Below are 18,318 nucleotides of genomic sequence, written 5' to 3' on the forward strand. Positions count from 1 at the left end.
CACTGCTCTGTTGTCATTTTTTGGCTTTCCAAAGATATATAATTTCTACAATCATGTGCCCAAATGCAGAGAGCCGAATACACACGTTTTCTGAGGTATTTGGACAAAGTGGAAGCTTTTAATTGATTCCTGATTTATGTTTGGACAATCAATCATGGTTGTCACACCAGTCTACTGTGCTGCCCTGTGTGCTGCATTTCCTCATCTGAAATCCTTCATAACACTGAAATGCCTTTTAACATAGAATCCCTCAATATCAAGTAGCATCCTACTGTTTTGTTCCAGCAGCTGAAGAATAAAACAATTCCTCTCTTGATTCTCCACAATAACAGCTGTATATATTAGTCAGAGAAAACAGGACTATAATGAGTGTGTATAACAAAGGATGAACTGAACTAAAGGTATGCAGTACATCCACATTTAAATTATACCTTATCCAAAATGCAGAAAACAGAAAGATAAATCCATTCTTTGAAATATAAAGAGAAAGATTGGAAAATGCACTCCAACACCAGAAGGACAGAGATGTCCTCCACAATCTAAAGATAAACATGAGATCATCAACAAAGAGATCATCACCTGTGCCACATGTCTTTCATGTCCAAGCTTCTGATATGAGAATGATGCTTTGAATGAATAATTAACCTTTACAATTAACATGTTAGTTTAGTTACCACCCGTCAGTATTTCGTGCATATTTGGCAATACAATTATGGGAAGCTTAGAAATACTTGAGAGAGAGAAAAAATAAGCATAACCGTGGTTGTAGTTATTATAATGCCAATGGTGTTTTCATCTCAGTTCCTTTCCTAGAGGGTTGCGAGTGTAAGGATTCCATAAAATATGCGAGCGGGAGAGAGAGATTTTAAAATATTTCACACGCGTTCCTCGTAAAAATGTAAATTATTGTATAATTACTGAATAGTAAAATAAGTACATTGTGTCATGATTTAAAAAACAGAAATATCAGGAGCTCATACCCATCTTACAAAGAGAGGGACAAAACGACATTGGAAGCTAAGAACATAGAACACTGTATGCCACCGTGCCAGGGACAATGACTTCGTATGACGTTTGATAACACCTATGAACACATGCACTTTCACTAACTCAAATCCAGTCAAGAATAGACACAGATGCCGTAAGCTAATGCACTCACTCACTACCTCACTCTCTCTCTCACACACACACACACACACACACACACACACAGAGAGAGTATCTGATTCTTTTAAAAGTAGATATACACTACAGAAACACTACAGATAATGCGTAATTATAGTTTTCATTGAAGTGTATTTCCCCTTGTACAATTTCTTTCCGGACTCCTTCAGTTTTTAGGATGACCTAATATCCATTATTTAAAAATGTATTTAACTACGAGTATGTTACGATCTTATGTAAACAGCGAATAATCTAATTTTAATTCTAATCAATTTTAGCATGTAGAGTAAAAAGATTGATAAATGGTATAATAATAATAATAATAATAACAATAATAATAATAATAATAATAATAATAATAATAACAGTGAGAAAGATACAGCTACATTGTAGCTGATGTTACATTAGCTCCAAGCGAATCGTTTGAAACTTAATTACATTTGCAATATTGCTACTTATATCTTTGTTCCCGGGTATTGCCCTGGAACATGTATATGATATTAGCAAGAGTACTTTGGAACAAGAGCGTGAAGAAACTCGTAGTCGGGGCTTACACTTTTTCCACCCCAAAACATGGATAGATCATAGTTTTGTATTGAGTGTTGTGTCAGATTTTTGAAAGTGCAGGTTTCGGGTAACGCCCACTGAGTTCCCTGATCCTCGGACAGGCAGGCAGAGTGTAAAATGGCGCACAGCTGTCGGTGGCGGTTCCCTGCTCGGCCCGGAGGGAGCACCAACTCGGGCACCGGGAAGAGAGCGGGCCGAATCCGGGTCACCGCGTCCCTCCGAAATGATACTGCGGCTCATACGAACACAGTTGGGCTAAGACACGGTTTCGATGCGGCGGTACAAGTCTCCTCTGCAATCGAGAGCAACCTGCAGAAATTTCGGGATGTTTTGGGGGAGTCAAGCGGGTCCAGTAGCGGGGAGGTAAGCAAGACCCCAGCTAACTAAGCTAGCTACAGCTCTAGCCAACGTTAGCTTACTTGTGATTTTTATTTCATATAGCTATTCAGATACATAGCGTGTCAGGGCGCAGTCTTGTCAACAGCTAACGTCATTACCTTGTAACAACTTCTGTGGCTTGAACGAGCAAGCGTAACCACAAATCTAGTAACATGCTCTCATCCATGTGCTGTTTTTCTACTCAGTGGGGACTGGGACTGTTTGCAGAGCAATGTTGGCTAGTTGGCTACTTAGATAGAGAGATCTCTTAAGCTTGCTAGTATTGGCTAACACTGGTGAGAATGTTAGCGTTAATGATAGCGGTGAGGGTTAACATAACAGTCAAAGAATAACATTAAACTGACGTTACCTTGTATAACGTTAGCTTAATTAACAAAGGCCAGGTCTGTTGTCTACTTAGCACACTAAATAACCACCAGGTTTTCTAATATTACTGTAACGTTACATTTATATATAAATGCGTTTTAACGTACCTTGGTAGCCTTCCAGTTAACACACCATAACATGAACACTCGATTCACTGTTAAATTCTATAGCTTGCAAGCGAGAGAGCATCACTAGGAAAGCTGTATTTGTCATTGCTTTGGTTTTGACAGTATTGCCTTGAGCTCATCATGTTTATGCATCAACAAAGTTAGCTAAGTAACTACTTAGTTTGTGATGGATCATTTGGCTTCATAGTGAAAACCACATCCAAGGCTTTGCATGATAAACTGATGGAGAACCATACCTTCTGAAATGTGATTTGGCTGGAAGTACCTGATGTGCGTACGCTAAATTGGCTAACAAGCTATCCAGTTTCACAGCTAGCCACACTTCAGAGAAGTATCCCTAGTCAGATGAAGTCCCTCAACGCAAAACATTCAAAATCACTGAATGCTAGGTATCCGAATTTAAATGTGTGTAATTTATAAATAGACCTGTAACACAGTTTTATGATGTTTCACGTATGCGCGTGCCAACTATATGGGATTTAGGTCTTCGAGGATTGAGACCTTATGTCACAATTAACTTGGTTTTATTGGAGTTACCTGAAGTAGCTAGATATCCTAGTCAAGTATGTTGATTCCATAATGTTTCTAAAGCTATAATAATATCGCCTCATACGGATCAAAACAAATGTTTCTCAACTAGCACGAGATAGCTAGTTCGCTCGACAGAATGACTTCTGAGTTGCGGGGAACAGCGCTAGCTGGCATCATTAGCTAGCAATCTGCTACTATCAAATGCTCCAGCGGTGCTGCATTTTTCTTATCCATACCGACTATCATTTTTAGCCAGCATTATATTTTGTGAACTATTAATACGCTATTTTCAGGATTTCTTCATTATACTTGGCCTCTTCTTCAGGACCGTTATGTACCACGCTAACTGTCGTAGCAACTGTTAGCTACCAAGCTATTGCTGATGCATAGGAAAATGGGAGGTGGACATGTTTTTTTCGTCCTCACTCAGTGCGTAGTACCAAAATAATTTCAGAGATGGCCACACAGGAGAATGTGAATGAGCGATCGTCTAACAGCCATGTAAACTATTATTGTATGCAAGAAATTGGGACGGTAATATATTTTGTTTCGGGAAAGAAAGCAATAGTTTGAAATCAAGCGGTCTGCCAGTCAATGTTACAATAACACCGCGCCGTTTGAGTGACACAATTATGTGGGGGTGTGTTACTGCTTACAACCATCTTCCCTTCTCACCATCATGCACGGTACTAGGAGCACAAGGCGGTGCTGTTTGACATTGCATCTGTTGTGAAGATACTGTATGAGGTGATTCAAATCTTTAGGGGAATGTTAATAAAAGAATAGTGAAACAGAATATGCTAGATTTGTAAAAAAAAAAAAAAAGCGCCTGTTAGGAACGCCTTAGCCTTAGAAGTTTACATGTTTTGTTTTCTGAGTAATAATAATAAAAGGTCAACCTACAAGCACGTGTGTGCACTAGTTACTTGGTTGATCTCTCAAGCTGTCTAAAATGTACCATGCAAGCTGTGTAGATTATTTTACTTCAGGGATATTTATAAATGAGTGTTCATTTGTTTAAATTAAGGGCTGTTGAAGTAGAATACCATTCAGTTTGATGATAAATACGTGCACATTTCTTAATGTGTAACTAAGGTGTAAAGCATACACTGGTGGCATTGGTGACATAGCATAGATGTAGTCAAAAGGAATTTACTCTATCAACACATTAAGGTTAAACCAGATGGAAACTCATTGATTGTTACACTGAAATCTGTCTCAATTTAGGGTGCTTCGCTAAGATTCACTTTTGGAGTTGTGCCCTTTGCAAACCCCGAATACTACTACAAAGCAAGGACACAGACAGTCCAAAATCCTCATGGAACTTGCAGCTTGTAAAAAGTTGCCGACGCAGCGTTGTGATTTCATTCAGAGGGGGTTGTTGCGCCTGGGTCGGATTGTGTGGCTCATCACAGCCTGCTGAGCTCAGGGAGCAACATGAGGCCAACACGCTCAGTGCCCCTCCTTAGTGGCTGACTAGCATGGAAAGCACAAAGCTCACTGAACTTCTGTGTTGTGTGGTTTCGCAGGTTTTGACAGTTGAGCATCCTGCACTGGGGTAGTGAAATCAGGACTTGTGCCTGCTAAACCCTGTAAGCACTGCCCAAACAAAATTAGACACATTTCTGTTTCCAAAACAGTTTTATCTTCACAGTTTTATCTGTCCGTTTAATCTGACATGATTCTTTGGTCTACTGACCAACTCTTGTTGAGATTTTAACCATTATCTACAATTCTATTTGTGTTGGAACTGTTGCACTCAGCCACATTAGGATACAAGGAAAAAGATGATGTCTGCCTATGGCTTAGGCTACTGTTACAATTCAGCATCTGCTTGCACATCTTAAAAGGATCTCCCTTCTCTTCAAAAGATCATAATCAGTAGCAAATGCAAATGCTAGGGAGTGTGGGAGGGGTTAGGGGGTAGGGGGGGATGGAGACTGAATAGATGGAGCACATGCTTGCTCTGCCCCACTGGCTTCAGCCGGCAGAGAAGAGTCCAGCAGGTGTTTGCCCTATTTCTCTAAAGAAGCTCCAGCCCTGGCCCCCACCTCCCCCACTCCTCCCCTTCCCAGACGGCACGCGGGGTAGGAGCAGGAAGCTTTGTGTCTGCTTTTATTCCTCAGCTTGTGAGGCGCGAGTGGCTGCCCCGGCGCAGATGCGGATATCAAAGGGTGCAGGGCAACTTTCACTCCCCCCCCCACTTCACCCCCCACTTCACCCCTCTCCCCTGGGTGGCTGGCTCACTCGTGGGGCCCTCCCATCCACAGGGCTTTATTTTGGCTTTATGGAACCACGCCACGCCGGCAGTGTGGCTTCCTTTGATAGGGTTAGGGGCTGGTCTCCCTCTTAAAGCTCTCTTGTGCGCGCCAGGCGCATCTCCCAGCATCCAAGCAAATGGACATGTCTGCATAGAAAAGTTGTTTGCTTTTATCTAGGGTTTGTTTCTACACATGCTTTTCAGGCACACACAAACAGTCAAAACACAAAAGTTTAGCTGTTTAGTTGGAGGAAACAGAAACGAATTATAAGCTATGTTATTACACATTAAGTAACTAAACCCTAAAAAATGTACTAAATAAATTGCTAAAACCACCAGATTAGCTTGGTCTCAATCCTTAAAGGGTTTGTGGGTGGAAATACTGGTGGCTCATTCACTTGACAGAAGGAGAAGTGTGAGAAAAGAGCTTGCCCTCCCATTCTGGAGTATGTTGCCGTTTTATGAGCCCCATGGATGAATGACCCCGATAACAAGCTTTGTTCCTCTCTCCTTCTCTTCCTTTTTTGTGAGTGGTGTTTGGTGACCCAGGTGCTGGGCAAGTGTTGCTTGCCATGTGTTTGGGCAAGGCGTTAGAGCTGGCTATGCCTTTGTGGTACAGTGGGGAGAAGAAGAGTCTTTCCGTAATCTGATCTGAGTTTCCCCTTCTTTATTTTGCTATTTGTGTCTGCTCTCTCCCCCACTCCTGTTGTCTCCAAGCTTTCATGAATGACTCGGAGCTGTTTGCAGACATTGCACACATGTACACAGTCGCTCTCTCTGTCTTTCCTTCTGTCTTTCCCACGCTTTCTTAATATGCTCCCTTTCTTTTTCCTTATCTCTTTCTTTCTGGCTGCACTACCTCCATTCTTTTTCTTACTTTTGTTCTCTAACGTTCTCTCTCACATCACCATAACATTTAGTACTAACATATAGATGCAGCACTACTCTGTGACTAAGCACAAGTCTATGTTGTTGACATGTTTCAGTGGCTTGCTCTGTGGGGCCTGGCAGGATGTGGTTTATCATGCATTGAATGGGTTCTTTCTGACATAATAGGTGAGTGTTGTTTCACTGCTGTTTTTTTTTAAGCGATGTCTCAGTCTCAGATCAGCAGCACAAGGATGTTTACATTTTTCGCTCCTCTGTTCCCTGGCGTCACAAGATGTTGTTGTTTACATGCTGCAGGGTCTCCCTCCCTCTCTCTCTTTCTTCCTCTCTCTCTGTCTGACCTGCTGTTGGATGTTTGTGTGTGGGAGTGTCTCCCTCTCTGCGTGGCCTTTTTGGTACACACACATGTGGAAGGGAGCCCCTCTTTGAAATGCTGTAGAATCTAGTTATTGACATGTTGCACCGCCTGCTTCTCTGAGGTTGTGCAGGATGTGGTTTAACAGCCTGGGGTTTTGCATACTTTGCTGCCTCGTCGCGTGGGATGTGTTCATGTGTTTCACAGTTGGGTGGAAGAACGCTTCACAAATGCAGCCCAACTTTGAAGTGTTGGTGAATGTTTACATGATACACACAGCGTCTGTCCCTGCAGCAGAACATGGAATTAAAGGTTATGATTTGCATTTGGCACCTCAGTCTGACGTAGCAGGATGCTGTTTACATGTCAGTGGGACTGCGGTTGTGTCTCCCACACATGCATTCAAAAAGGGGAAAAGACAGTGTGAAAGAGAGTGTTCTTAAGAGCAGTGCTAAGGAGTTCTTTAGTGCAGTGAGCTTCCCAGGGACATCAGAAAAAAAGGATGACCCTTTTTTCTGACTGTTGCTAGACTGGGTTATGCCTCCTCTTGAGATATAAATTTGATTCATTACCTGTCCAGCTAACCATTTAAAACAGAAGGTTGAAGGAAGAAATTAAGGCCAGAGGCAACACTGATTGATGGGAAATGTTTTCTTTAGTGTTTTCCCTCCTTCAATCCGGGTGTGGCCAGGTGTGCCACCTGACGTATTTAATGGTAAAGGAAATGCTTCCCTTCATACACTCTGTCCATGCTTACCATTGCTCATCCTCACATCCACCTGGAAACACACTGCTGAGGAGCTTAGCTGTGGATGGGCCCACCACCCACTCCTTACTCTATAGATTAGTTCATAGACCTCAGGCGTCTTGATTACATTGTAATTGTTTTCTAATATCCAGGACAAGCAGTGGATAGAAGGGATGATGCTTGTTGTTGAAACCGATAACTGCTGTGCCCATATGGGCAGACATGAGCTGGTGGCGATAACTCGCACCCAGTCTTAACTTTCAAGCCTGGGGCACTTATGCAACCTGGGTCCGGTACACAACCAAACTCTGCCAGAAATGCTGCTTTTGGCTAAGCCACTAATGAAGTTCCATCGCACCTACTTGACGCCACGTGTCAAATCAAAGTAGATCAGACTGACACAGATCATCAGATTTGCCAGAAATGTGGGGGAACGACTTGAGAACAAACTGCCGCTCCTTTTTGCCTGGTCTCCTCACTTCTCTCTTTCCATGAGCTGCCTGTGAGGATGATGTAAATGCAGTTCATTCGAGAACATAATGCTCCATATAGACATGCAGTTCAGCCAGGATTGCTGCGACCTTACAAGATATTAGTCATCTCGTCAGATGCTTGAGCAGATGTGGCAGCTGCGTCAGATGTAAATTGATGTTTCATTCTTTGAAACAACCACTTGGTGTTCTTGATGGCCACTTTAGTCCCTGAAGGCTCCCCCTCCCCCCGCCTTTTGCTATAGTTTCCATTGATGTGTTCTGATATCAGTTTTCTTTGCCATACATTAAAGACCTAGGCCTATATAGTGCCACTGGATCTCATGAATATAAATGAATAAGGTGTCAACAGTAATTGACCTTTTCGTGACGTTGACAGTTTGCAACGTCAGATGCATGTTGTTTAGCAACACCAGTGTCTGTAGCCTTAGAACATGTACCTTATGTACCATTCTGACCTACTTTTTCCCTCTGCTGCTATGTTCAACTTAAAACTCTCTATACCTGGCCACTGAAGAAAAAAAACCTGCCCTTTTTTACTGCTGCAAAGAAACAAATGATGGCCAGTTGGGAAGTGTCCGTTGACCACCGGAAAAGCACAGAGGCTGAAAATGACACGCTGAATTTCCCATAATGCCTCTGATGGCTTTGACCTCTGATGGGAAGTGATAATGTCTCTTGTCTCTTTAATGTCACATTGAGGGTCCCAGAGGGCCTCTCTTTGACGTAAAGCAACCCTAAACCCACAGGGGCGAGTGAGTCAGTACACACCTTTCTCGGATCAGCAAACCCCCCCCACACACACACACACGAGAAACACACACACGCACGCACACACGATGACATCATTACTCAGCCCATGTTACACAGCTGCTGCTAAGTGGAGCAATGGTTATTTTATAAATGGGTGACTCACCTCTTCTCGAAACCCATAAGGGAAAATATTCTGTGTCTCTACCTGGAGCTAAGCACGGCAGGTTTGTGTTTAAAAAGCTGGATAATGGCAGCCATTGGGATGGTTTTATGCAGCTAATGGATGTAGTGGCAGGGAAAGAAGAAGAAAAAAAAAGCGGACAGTCACAAATGCCACACGAAAGAAGCTGTCAGCAAAATACTAATACTGTGTTCATGACCTCTATCTCCTGTCATTCCAGTCTCTCTCCCCCTCTCTCTGCCTGTCACACTTTATCACACTCTCTAAATCACTATGCCACTCACTGGAAAGTGTTGACACCTTCTTCAGCAGAAGAGTCAACCTTGCATTAGAAGTGTAATGGCCCATTATCTTGTGCATTTGCACTAAATGTAGTCAGTGACTAATTATGGTTTCAACTCGAGAGGGTCTAACACAGTGAGACTCCTAGTGCATCAAGCACCTTTATGATACAGATAATGATTATACTGAATGAGTAAAGTGCTTTCAGTCTCTCAGAAGGACTGTTTAGGGATGTGGAGACCAAAAGTTGCCACATTAAAGTATACTGTTATGTCTGTCAAGTAGATCATTTCAGTTCTAAAAAAAGGATTTTATGAGCCATTTTGTTTCCTTTACAGGAAGAGGCGTTTTGTGGCTTTGGTACAGTCAGTGAAAGCAGAAGAATACAGAGTCCTGCAAGGACCCTTTCAGGTAAACTAAACACTGATGTTTACCACCAGCTTAATTATCAACATAGATCATTCCCTGGAAGTCATGTTGACCTAACCTTTTTCCATTTTGTTTATGTTGTTTGTTTTTGTCTCAGTCCCATCATCAGCTCCTGCGACGCCAGAGAAGAAACCGAGGGGGCGTCCGCCCAGGGCCCAGGCCACACAGAGACCAGGCATAGGCGCTGGCCCCGTGCCCGTGCCTTCTGTCCCCTCTATTCCCCACAGAGATGCCCTCTCACACACAGAGAAAGTGAAGAGGCCGCCGGGAAGGCCTCCCGGGTCGGGGGAGAGGAGAAGAGGCCGCCCGCCGGCCTCCGGCAGTCAGAGAAACTGGCAGCAGATCGGGCAAGCGTCAACGGACGAGGCGTCGGCTGCCAGCAGCGAGCATGGCTCGACGCCAGCCCAACACAAGCATGCGGCGGAGAACGAACGGGAGGGGAAGGTGTGCAAGGTGTCCAGGCAGGCGGCCAAGCTGAAACGGCTGCAGGACGTTAAGATCGGCCCTCTCAAGTCCCGGCTCAAGGCCGTGGTGGGGAAGGCTGTGCCGGTACCCGTCGTGCCAAGACGGAGGCGGGGGAGGCCGCCTTCTGCGGAGCGCCTTAAAGCGGAGGCTGCCGCTGCAGCCGCCGCCGCTGCTGCTCGCTCGGCCTCTTCCGGCTCCTTCGCCGAGCTGTCCCTTTCAGACACGCGCACTGTCAAACAGAAAGCCTTCAAGGTACGGGGCAGGGACAGAGACCTGGACCTTCAGGCTGCCCAGCAGCATGCTTCCCAAGCTGACCCACAAGCCAGCCCCACGGAACCCCACAGCCCCCCTTCTTCGAAATTCGGGAGGCCCCTGGGCCTGCGTCAGAGCCCACGCCACATCAAGCCTGTGCGCATTGTGCCCCCTTCCAAACGCACAGATGCCACCATTGCCAAGCAGCTGCTGCAGCGTGCCAAGAAGGGTGCCCAAAAGAAGAAGCTGCTGGAGAAGGAGGTCGGCGGACCGCAGGGCATGGAGACGGGCATCCGGCGGCGCCGGAGGACCTCGCTGAAGAACATCCGGCAGTTCATCATGCCCGTGGTGAGCGGCGTGTCCCGACGCGTCATAAAGATGCCCAAGCGCTTCATCGACGACGAGGCCAGATTCAGCACCCCGCCTCCACAGCAGAAGATGCCCCGCCTGGAGACTCCCGCGGGCATCTCTGTGTCGACGGTGACATCGGCAGCCCCCCAGCCCAACGCCGCTCCCTCCCCCACACTGGTGGCTACTTCCTCCCCCTCCTCCGTGGCCGTTTCTGCGGGTCTAACTGCGCTGGACAACCTACCCCCACCCCCTCCCCCGGCGCCTGCCGTTCCCAGCAGCAGCAGCAGCAGCAGCATTCCCCCCAGCCTCCTCACAGGCGCCTCAGCAGGCGGCAGCTGCAACAACAGCAACGGGGGTCGCTTCAGCAGCAGCGCGGCCTCGTGTGGCTCCAGCGCTGTATCCCAGCACTCCTCGCAGCTCTCCTCGGGCGAGTCCTCACGCTCTAGCAGCCCCAGCCTGGACGACTCCTCCTGTGACTCACAGGCCTCGGAGGGCACGCAGGCCCTGTCTGAGGAGCGCGACCACTCGCCGTCGTCTCAGGGTGAGCGGGAAGAGGCTGTGCTGATGCACGCCTCGCGCCCTTCCTCCCCACTGTCGGAGCACGAGCACGAGCACACAGGGCTGCTGGAGCGGGGCAGACGTGGCCGCCGGGGGCATGGCGTGAGGAGTGGGGCCGGCCTGGTCGGCAGGGGCAGGAGCAGCCTGATGGGAATGAGGAAGAAGACCATCATCAGCCCGGCCACCGGCATCCTCATGTCCTCCTCGCAGGTGGGCTCGCACCAGGCCTCTGGCGCACCCTCTGGCTCATCCCCACCGCCCTCTTCGCAGCTGCTGGGCTCTGGCCAGCACCCGCAGTCGGCTTCCTCCAATGCGGCTGGTGTCGGGGACCACCACTCCCACTCCTCTTGGATCATGCCGCGCGGCATCGCACCATTCCTATCTGGTCCCCCCATGCACGCGGCGTCCCATGACAAGCGCCGTTCAATTCTGCGCGAGCCCACCTTCCGCTGGTCGTCGGCACCCTCCCACAAGCCTGAGTGCTTCTCCTCTGCGAAGTACGCGCGAGAGGGCCTGATCCGCAAACCCATTTTTGACAACTTCCGGCCTCCGCCCCTGACTGCGGAAGACGTGGGCTTGGCCCCCGGTCCGGTCTCTGGAAATGTGGCACCCTCGGGATTCCCCACGTCTTCTGGCAGCAACGCCGGATCAGGGAGCCGGCTCTTTTCTCCGCTGCATCACCACCACCATCAGCACACCTCCTCACGCTTTGAGGGGTCATTCCAGAAACGCAGCCCGCTGCTCCGTGCCCCCCGCTTCACCCCCAGCGAGGCCCACTCACGGATCTTCGAGTCGGTCACGCTCCCCACCTCCTCGGGCAGCAGCCCCGGCTCCCTCTCCCCCCTGCAGAGCTCCTCTCCGTCAAACAGGTCCTTGCGCCACAGGAAGAGGAGGACCTTCGGGCCCCTACCCGGGCAGCCCCGATCGCCCTCGCACTCTATGACCAGGAGGAGCAGTCAGCCGGGCTTCAAACCCAGCAAGAGTTCCTCTGATCCCATGGGCAGCTCAGTTTCTTCTAGCAGTAATGCCAGTAACTCCACATCTCTGCCAGGGGTGGCCGTAAGCCCACTCGCTCCAAGTGCCTTAACCCAAGCCCCCTTCAGCACCTTGTCTCCAGGCACCGCGGGACTTGCCAGCCACAGTGGCACAGAGGGACGCAAAGTTGCCTCCGCAGCCGCCGTTGGTGGACTGGGTGCCGTCGGCAACTCGGCTCCTTCTTCATCGTCCTCTCCGCCGCAGCTATTTCCTCTCTTCACCCCCAGCACTCAAGGTCTGGGCGGCGGCACACAGCCGACCCGCGAGAGGAACCTCTCGTCCGGCCAAGAAGCGCCACCTAAGGAGAAGGAGAGGGAGTCGGAGAGGAGTCGGGAGCGTGAGAAGGAGAACAAGCGAGAGGGGAGGAAGGAGAAGGAGCGTAAGGGAAAGGAGGCGTCTTCCCACTCTTCATCCGGCTTGTTTGCCCAGGAAGGTAAGGACTCAGAAAAGTCCTTCCCGTCGCTTGCCCACAGGAAGACCCCCGGGAGGAAGAAATCCGTGTCGGCTGACTCGGGGGCCGAGGCCTCACCGGCTGATAGCAATGCCAGCCACGCTGTCAGCAGCACCCCCTCGTCCAACGGCCGGCCTTGCAAGAAAGACAGGCTGCCTGAATGGGATGTGGAGGTCGACAGAGGAGAAAAGGAGGACCAGGAGAGGTCGAGCACGCCGGTACCACCGGGGCCGACACTGGAATCAATGTTGGCCCAGGCAGAGAAACAACCGGTGGCAGATAAGCACTTGGCTGTGCTGCTGAAGAAAGCGAAAGCACAGCTGCATAATATAGAGAACAAGTCCCTGAAGTCCTTAAAACCGTTGGATCAGCCCAAAGTGCAGGTGAGGTGGTGCACATGTATCACAGCATGCTCCCCCCCCCCCCTCCCCCTCTGATGGTGACCAAAGGCATGCAATGAGTCATCATTACTAAAATTAAAACTGTCAGAAGTTCAAAATGAAACTTTTGGGAAAGTCCAACCTTACGTGTCAGAGCATAGGGGATTTCTGACTCTTGTCTTTGATGCTCATTCAGAATGGGGGGAGGGTTGCAGAATGCTGCTGCTTTTGTAGATGAATGCTTCTGTAAAGAATGCTTTTCCTAGATTGTCTCGTAGTGTGATGCCTTACATGTGAAAGATTTGAGTGCATTTTATTGACCTCTGACATTGGCGATGTTGCCTCTTTTTCGAAGGGTCAGGAGAGTGACTCCTCAGAGACATCAGTCCGTGGTCCACGCATCAAGCATGTGTGTCGCCGTGCCGCGGTAGCTCTGGGCCGAAACCGGGCTGTGTTCCCAGACGACATGCCCACCCTCAGTGCCTTGCCCTGGGAGGAGAGAGAGAAGATCCTGTCTTCCATGGGGAACGATGGTGAGAAGCCCTACCCTTCTGCATTGGTCACATGACCAGAAGTGCATGCCCACATTTCCACAGCCATCATTCTACACCCATCAGTTATTTGGTCTTTGACAATTTGGTTGTTTGTTTTTTTTAGACAAATCATCGGTGGCAGGCTCCGAGGAGGCGGAGCCACAGACCCCTCCCCTTAAGCCAGTGACGAGGCAAAAGCCAATCAACGAGGCCCTGCCCAGGAAGGGCCGACGGTCTAGGCGCTGCGGGCAGTGTCCTGGCTGCCAGGTTCCTGAGGACTGTGGCGTCTGCACCAACTGCCTGGATAAGCCCAAGTTTGGGGGACGCAACATTAAGAAGCAGTGCTGCAAGTAAGTCTGAGTCTCTACACATAAGTGACTTACTTTGATTGCCACCATTTGTATTGTGTGTGTGTGTGTGTGTGTGTGTGTGTGTGTGTGTATCTGCAGTTGTGATTGTTGTTGGAAAGTCACTGTGGCTCTTTTGTTGCAGAGTGAGGAAGTGCCAGAACTTGCAGTGGATGCCTTCAAAAATGTTTCTCCAAAAGCAAGTGAAAGGTCTGTAGAAAAAAAGACACTTTAATACATTCTTAATGTCTCATCTCTGGATCATTGTTCTAAAGGTTTTCCCCATCTCTTCTGTTCTTAGGTAAAAAGGACAAGAAAAAGAACCGAATGTCAGAGAAAAAGGACATGCATTACTCCGTGAGCACCCCAAACCCAGAGGCTAGACCCTCACTGAGAGAGGGCCCTCAGAAGAAGAGTGAAACTCTGCCCTCCAAGCCAGGAGAAGACAAGCTGAAGCAACAGCAACATCAGGAGGAGTCTTCTCCGACCCCTGAGCCAAGTCCTCCACATGAGGAGCCCTCCTCTCCCCCCTCCACGCCCACACCTGAGGAGTCAAAGCAGCCCCAGGCGCCAAGTGGCGGCCCCTCCAGGAAAGAGCGGAAACTGCAGCAGCAGCAGGCCACCACTTCTCCCCCTTCTAGCCAAAAAGACCCTTCCCCATCGCCACCCACACCGTCACAATCCCCAACCCAGACACCCCCGCAGAGGTCCCCACAGAACCCTCTGCTCTTGAAGAAAGAGCCGGCAGCCAAGCCCCCCACTGATGGTAAAAAGAAGCTACAGCAGCAGCCATCTTCACAGCCACCTGCCCCTGACACAGGTGAGTGAGAGCGTTAGGCAGAGCTGGCTTTTTTTTTTTATTTGAGTCCTGTTGAGGTGAATTATAATGAATGTGCATAAAAGTGTGTTTTCTTTGAAGTCTCATTTATTTTCTGTCTGCTTCTAACGATTAAGGGCCTGACTCAAAACACTTGAAGAAACTTGCTGCACGCAAACTAAAAGAGAAGGTTGGTTTAAGTTTTCTTTCTTCTAACCTCTGGCGGAGCCATAGCGTTATCTCAACAGGTGGTTCACCTCCCAACTGGTATGAATATCTTCTGTTTGTGCCCCCTAGCCGGAGAAGCAGGCAGCAATCAAACCCAACGGCGGTACTTTAAACTCCCTGAGCACTCCCTCGACTGGGGTCCAGAGCAAACAGCAGCAGCAGACAGCGCCCTGCGACGGAGTGCAACGCATCAGAGTGGATTTCAAGGAGAGCCATGACATCGAGAATGTTTGGGAGATGGGCGGCCTGAGCGTCCTGACGTCTGTGCCTATCACGCCGCGCATGCTGTGCTTCCTCTGCGCCAGCAGCGGGAATGTGGAGGTGAGTCACTGGTCACTGCAGTGGTCAACATCAGATGAGTCCACTGCTTACATTTACTTGAAGAGATGCACTTGTCTGAAGCCTCTGTCACTGAATATAGAGGTGAACTGTGTTCATGCCTCCAGGCCTGCTGCTGGTCTCGGTCCTAGTCATCACTGTTTGAGCTTTGTAAGAAATGAACCTATGATCTTGACCGTTTTTAAATGTGATTGTCCTATCTATTGATGTACAGTAATTTCCTGAGATCACAAGCTGTTAAGCAGATCAGACCTTCTTCAGTTATTCAAGAATGAATCAGTTGAATCAGGAATTGGTAACAGCCTTCAAACAGGCTCAAGAGCTGTACTTCTTGAAAGGGAGTTAGAATAAAACGAACTATTGTTTTCCTATGCTCCTTGAAAGTGGTGGAGGGTGCTTGAATTTCAGATAAACAAATTCAAGGACTTTGAAGTCTGTGACATTTATCAAGAGCCCTGAAAAGTGCTTGAATATTCTATTGCAGTATGTTTGTCTCACACCCATACTAGACTGGTTTTATGCTTGATCCTTGAATAATTCGGCCCTTATATATTTTAAAATATTGCCATTCAAATTCTACCCAGGTACTGAAACCATGCAATTATTTTTTAGGTAAATGCTTTTCTCTTGACGTCTGTCACTTTGTCACTGCCTCAAACTCTTCTCTACTGCTGCAGTTTGTTAAGGCACAGATCTATACAACTCTGCTGTCAGTGCAGTGCTTAAGAAGACTGCTTGCTGTCAGCACTAGCATAATAAGGAGCCCATTAAAGATGCAGTCTGTGATTCCGGTTTTGCAAAAGGTTGTTGATATTTGAGCTCAACAGCCAATCAAATTACACCCCTCCCTTCCATGCTCCTGAGGCACCGTGTTGATTGGCTGGGGTTGTTTATGACTCGGGCCAAGCTACTATGTTTGTTCCCCATTTACTGATCTAGGGCTGTGTACAAACACTGGAATAGTTAGAGGACTGTGAGGAGCGATTCTCTGAATTTGGCAAAAAGTTTATGGGATTAGAATCACAGTCTGGACCTTTTTTTAAGTGAAAAAAAATCCCTCACTGACATCCCGTCTTCCCCACCCCAGTTTGTGTTCTGCCAGGTTTGCTGTGAGCCTTTCCATCTCTTCTGCCTGGGGGAGTCAGAGCGCCCCCTGGAGGACCAGCTGGAGAACTGGTGCTGCCGGAGGTGTCGCTTCTGCCACATTTGTGGGCACCCGCACCAAAATACCAAAGTAAGACACTGTGTACCACAGCAGCCTTTTGGTAATGCATACCTGCTGTGTTTGTGGTGGATAGTTACCAACTAAGGCATATACCACATGTGAGTAACACTGCAAGTGTGCAACATATGCAGGATTTTAATCAAAAGCATTTAACATCTCCAGCTAAGTGAACCAAAGTTGTACACATTATCATAAAAGTTAATGGGACAGTCATGTTCTGAGTGAGTCAGCTCGCTACTCCTCAACAAAAACATTTTTGTGGCTACATTCATTTTCCCTTGTCATCTTAAAGTGGCCTATCTAGACAGCAATGGATGAAAAACTAGTGTGACTAATCCCCTTTGGGGCGATCCTCTCAGGGTCTGGTTCCTCTATGCAGCCTTAAAAAAAACGGCCTGCAGAGATGCTCAAAAGATGGCCAACGGGACCTCAAGCTTATGTGACTCATGGAGCTTACATCTTGCACTGTTTGTTCTAACCCTCCCCCCGTAGCAGCTGCTTGAGTGTGACAAATGCCGGAACAGTTATCACCCCGAATGCCTGGGCCCTAATCACCCCACCAGACCCACAAAGAAAAAGAGAGTCTGGGTATGTATGGGCTCTGCCTTTTGCCAACTGTGAGTCTTTTAGTAATGGGATCGCAAGAGTGCATCTGTAGATCATTTTGGAGGTTGATCTTAACTATGTCTACTTAGATAACTGTGATTTAAATATGTAAAGACAGATTATTTACTACTAAGTCAGAAACCAGACACCAAGGTTGTTTGTTGTCCTTTTTTTTCCCCTTCAGATTTGCACAAACTGCTGCTAAACTGTATTGGTTTGCATTTAGATAAATGTTTGTGAAGTGTGATTAAAGACATGAAGGTGTGTTATGTACCACTGGGTAAGAAACCAGAGAAGTGCTTATTCATAGTCCCTTTTCTCTCCTCCCCTCAGATTTGCACTAAGTGTGTCCGCTGCCAGAGCTGTGGGGCCACCGAACCAGGCAAAGCCTGGGATGCTCAGTGGTCACATGACTTTTCGCTGTGTCACGACTGTGCCAAACTCGTCGCTAAAGGTCAGTGTGGATTTCATTTCAGGAACTGGACATGCTGTTCAAAGAGGAGAGAGAGTGAGCGAGCAAGAGAGCAAGGGAAAGAGTGAGTGAGAGAGAAAAATAAAAAAGAGAGAGTGCAAAGAGAGAGAGAGAGGAGGTAGAGAAATAGAGACAGACAGGTGGGGAGTGAGAAAAGAGGAAGTGGGGAAAAGATAAACGGGGTGGAGAGAGATAGAGAACAAGAGAACGAAAGTGAAAGAATTAAGGTAAGACAAGTGCAGAGAGAGGAGGTGGAGAAAGATGGATAGAAATAAGTGTGGATGGTGAAATAAAGATGTGGGAGGAGAGAGAGCCTTAAACGAGGTGCAGAAAGAGGGAGTGTGTGTGTGTGTGTGAATAAATGTACTGTGAATCTGAACTCTGTGCTTCCTTGCAGGGAATTCCTGCTCTCTCTGTGATAAGTGCTATGATGACGAGGACTACGAGAGCAAGATGATGAAGTGTGGGAGGTGTAGCCGCTGGGTGCATGCCAAATGTGAAAGCCTCACAGGTAAGAGGAAATCCTTCATCGCAAAAATCTGGGATCACATCCTGTGGCTCAGACAAGCAATACCATATTCATTGGCGTACACCACAGGGAGCACATGTAGTGATTTCAGAATCTCCACTAGCAAGGGTGTGCGAGTGTATTTTTAATAGGTTATAGGTTCTTCCAACACTACGTTTTTGTGTAAACATGTATAATGTACATGTACA

General features: G+C 47.8%; 1 protein-coding gene across 4 annotated transcripts in view; it reads left to right on the forward strand.

The window, feature by feature from the left end:
* Nucleotides 1-1,809: 1,809 nt before the first annotated feature.
* Nucleotides 1,810-18,318, forward strand: part of kmt2a (lysine (K)-specific methyltransferase 2A) — a 35,763-nt gene continuing 19,254 nt past the window's right edge. For 2 of the 4 annotated variants that reach the window (XM_031584241.2, XM_012820205.3), the window contains exons 1-13: nucleotides 1,810-2,094; nucleotides 9,452-9,524; nucleotides 9,640-13,037; nucleotides 13,390-13,567; nucleotides 13,692-13,917; nucleotides 14,060-14,124; nucleotides 14,216-14,734; nucleotides 14,869-14,921; nucleotides 15,029-15,280; nucleotides 16,386-16,532; nucleotides 17,016-17,111; nucleotides 17,463-17,583; nucleotides 17,999-18,112. In XM_031584241.2, coding sequence (XP_031440101.1) covers nucleotides 1,849-2,094; nucleotides 9,452-9,524; nucleotides 9,640-13,037; nucleotides 13,390-13,567; nucleotides 13,692-13,917; nucleotides 14,060-14,124; nucleotides 14,216-14,734; nucleotides 14,869-14,921; nucleotides 15,029-15,280; nucleotides 16,386-16,532; nucleotides 17,016-17,111; nucleotides 17,463-17,583; nucleotides 17,999-18,112 — 5,488 coding nt within the window. In that variant the 5' untranslated portion in view covers nucleotides 1,810-1,848. The remainder of the gene's footprint in view (nucleotides 2,095-9,451; nucleotides 9,525-9,639; nucleotides 13,038-13,389; nucleotides 13,568-13,691; nucleotides 13,918-14,059; nucleotides 14,125-14,215; nucleotides 14,735-14,868; nucleotides 14,922-15,028; nucleotides 15,281-16,385; nucleotides 16,533-17,015; nucleotides 17,112-17,462; nucleotides 17,584-17,998; nucleotides 18,113-18,318) is intronic. The other 2 variants (XM_031584242.2, XM_031584243.2) reach the window with 2 other exon arrangements.

Source organism: Clupea harengus, chromosome 17, assembly GCF_900700415.2.
Source record: "Clupea harengus chromosome 17, Ch_v2.0.2, whole genome shotgun sequence".
Lineage (NCBI taxonomy): Eukaryota > Metazoa > Chordata > Actinopteri > Clupeiformes > Clupeidae > Clupea > Clupea harengus.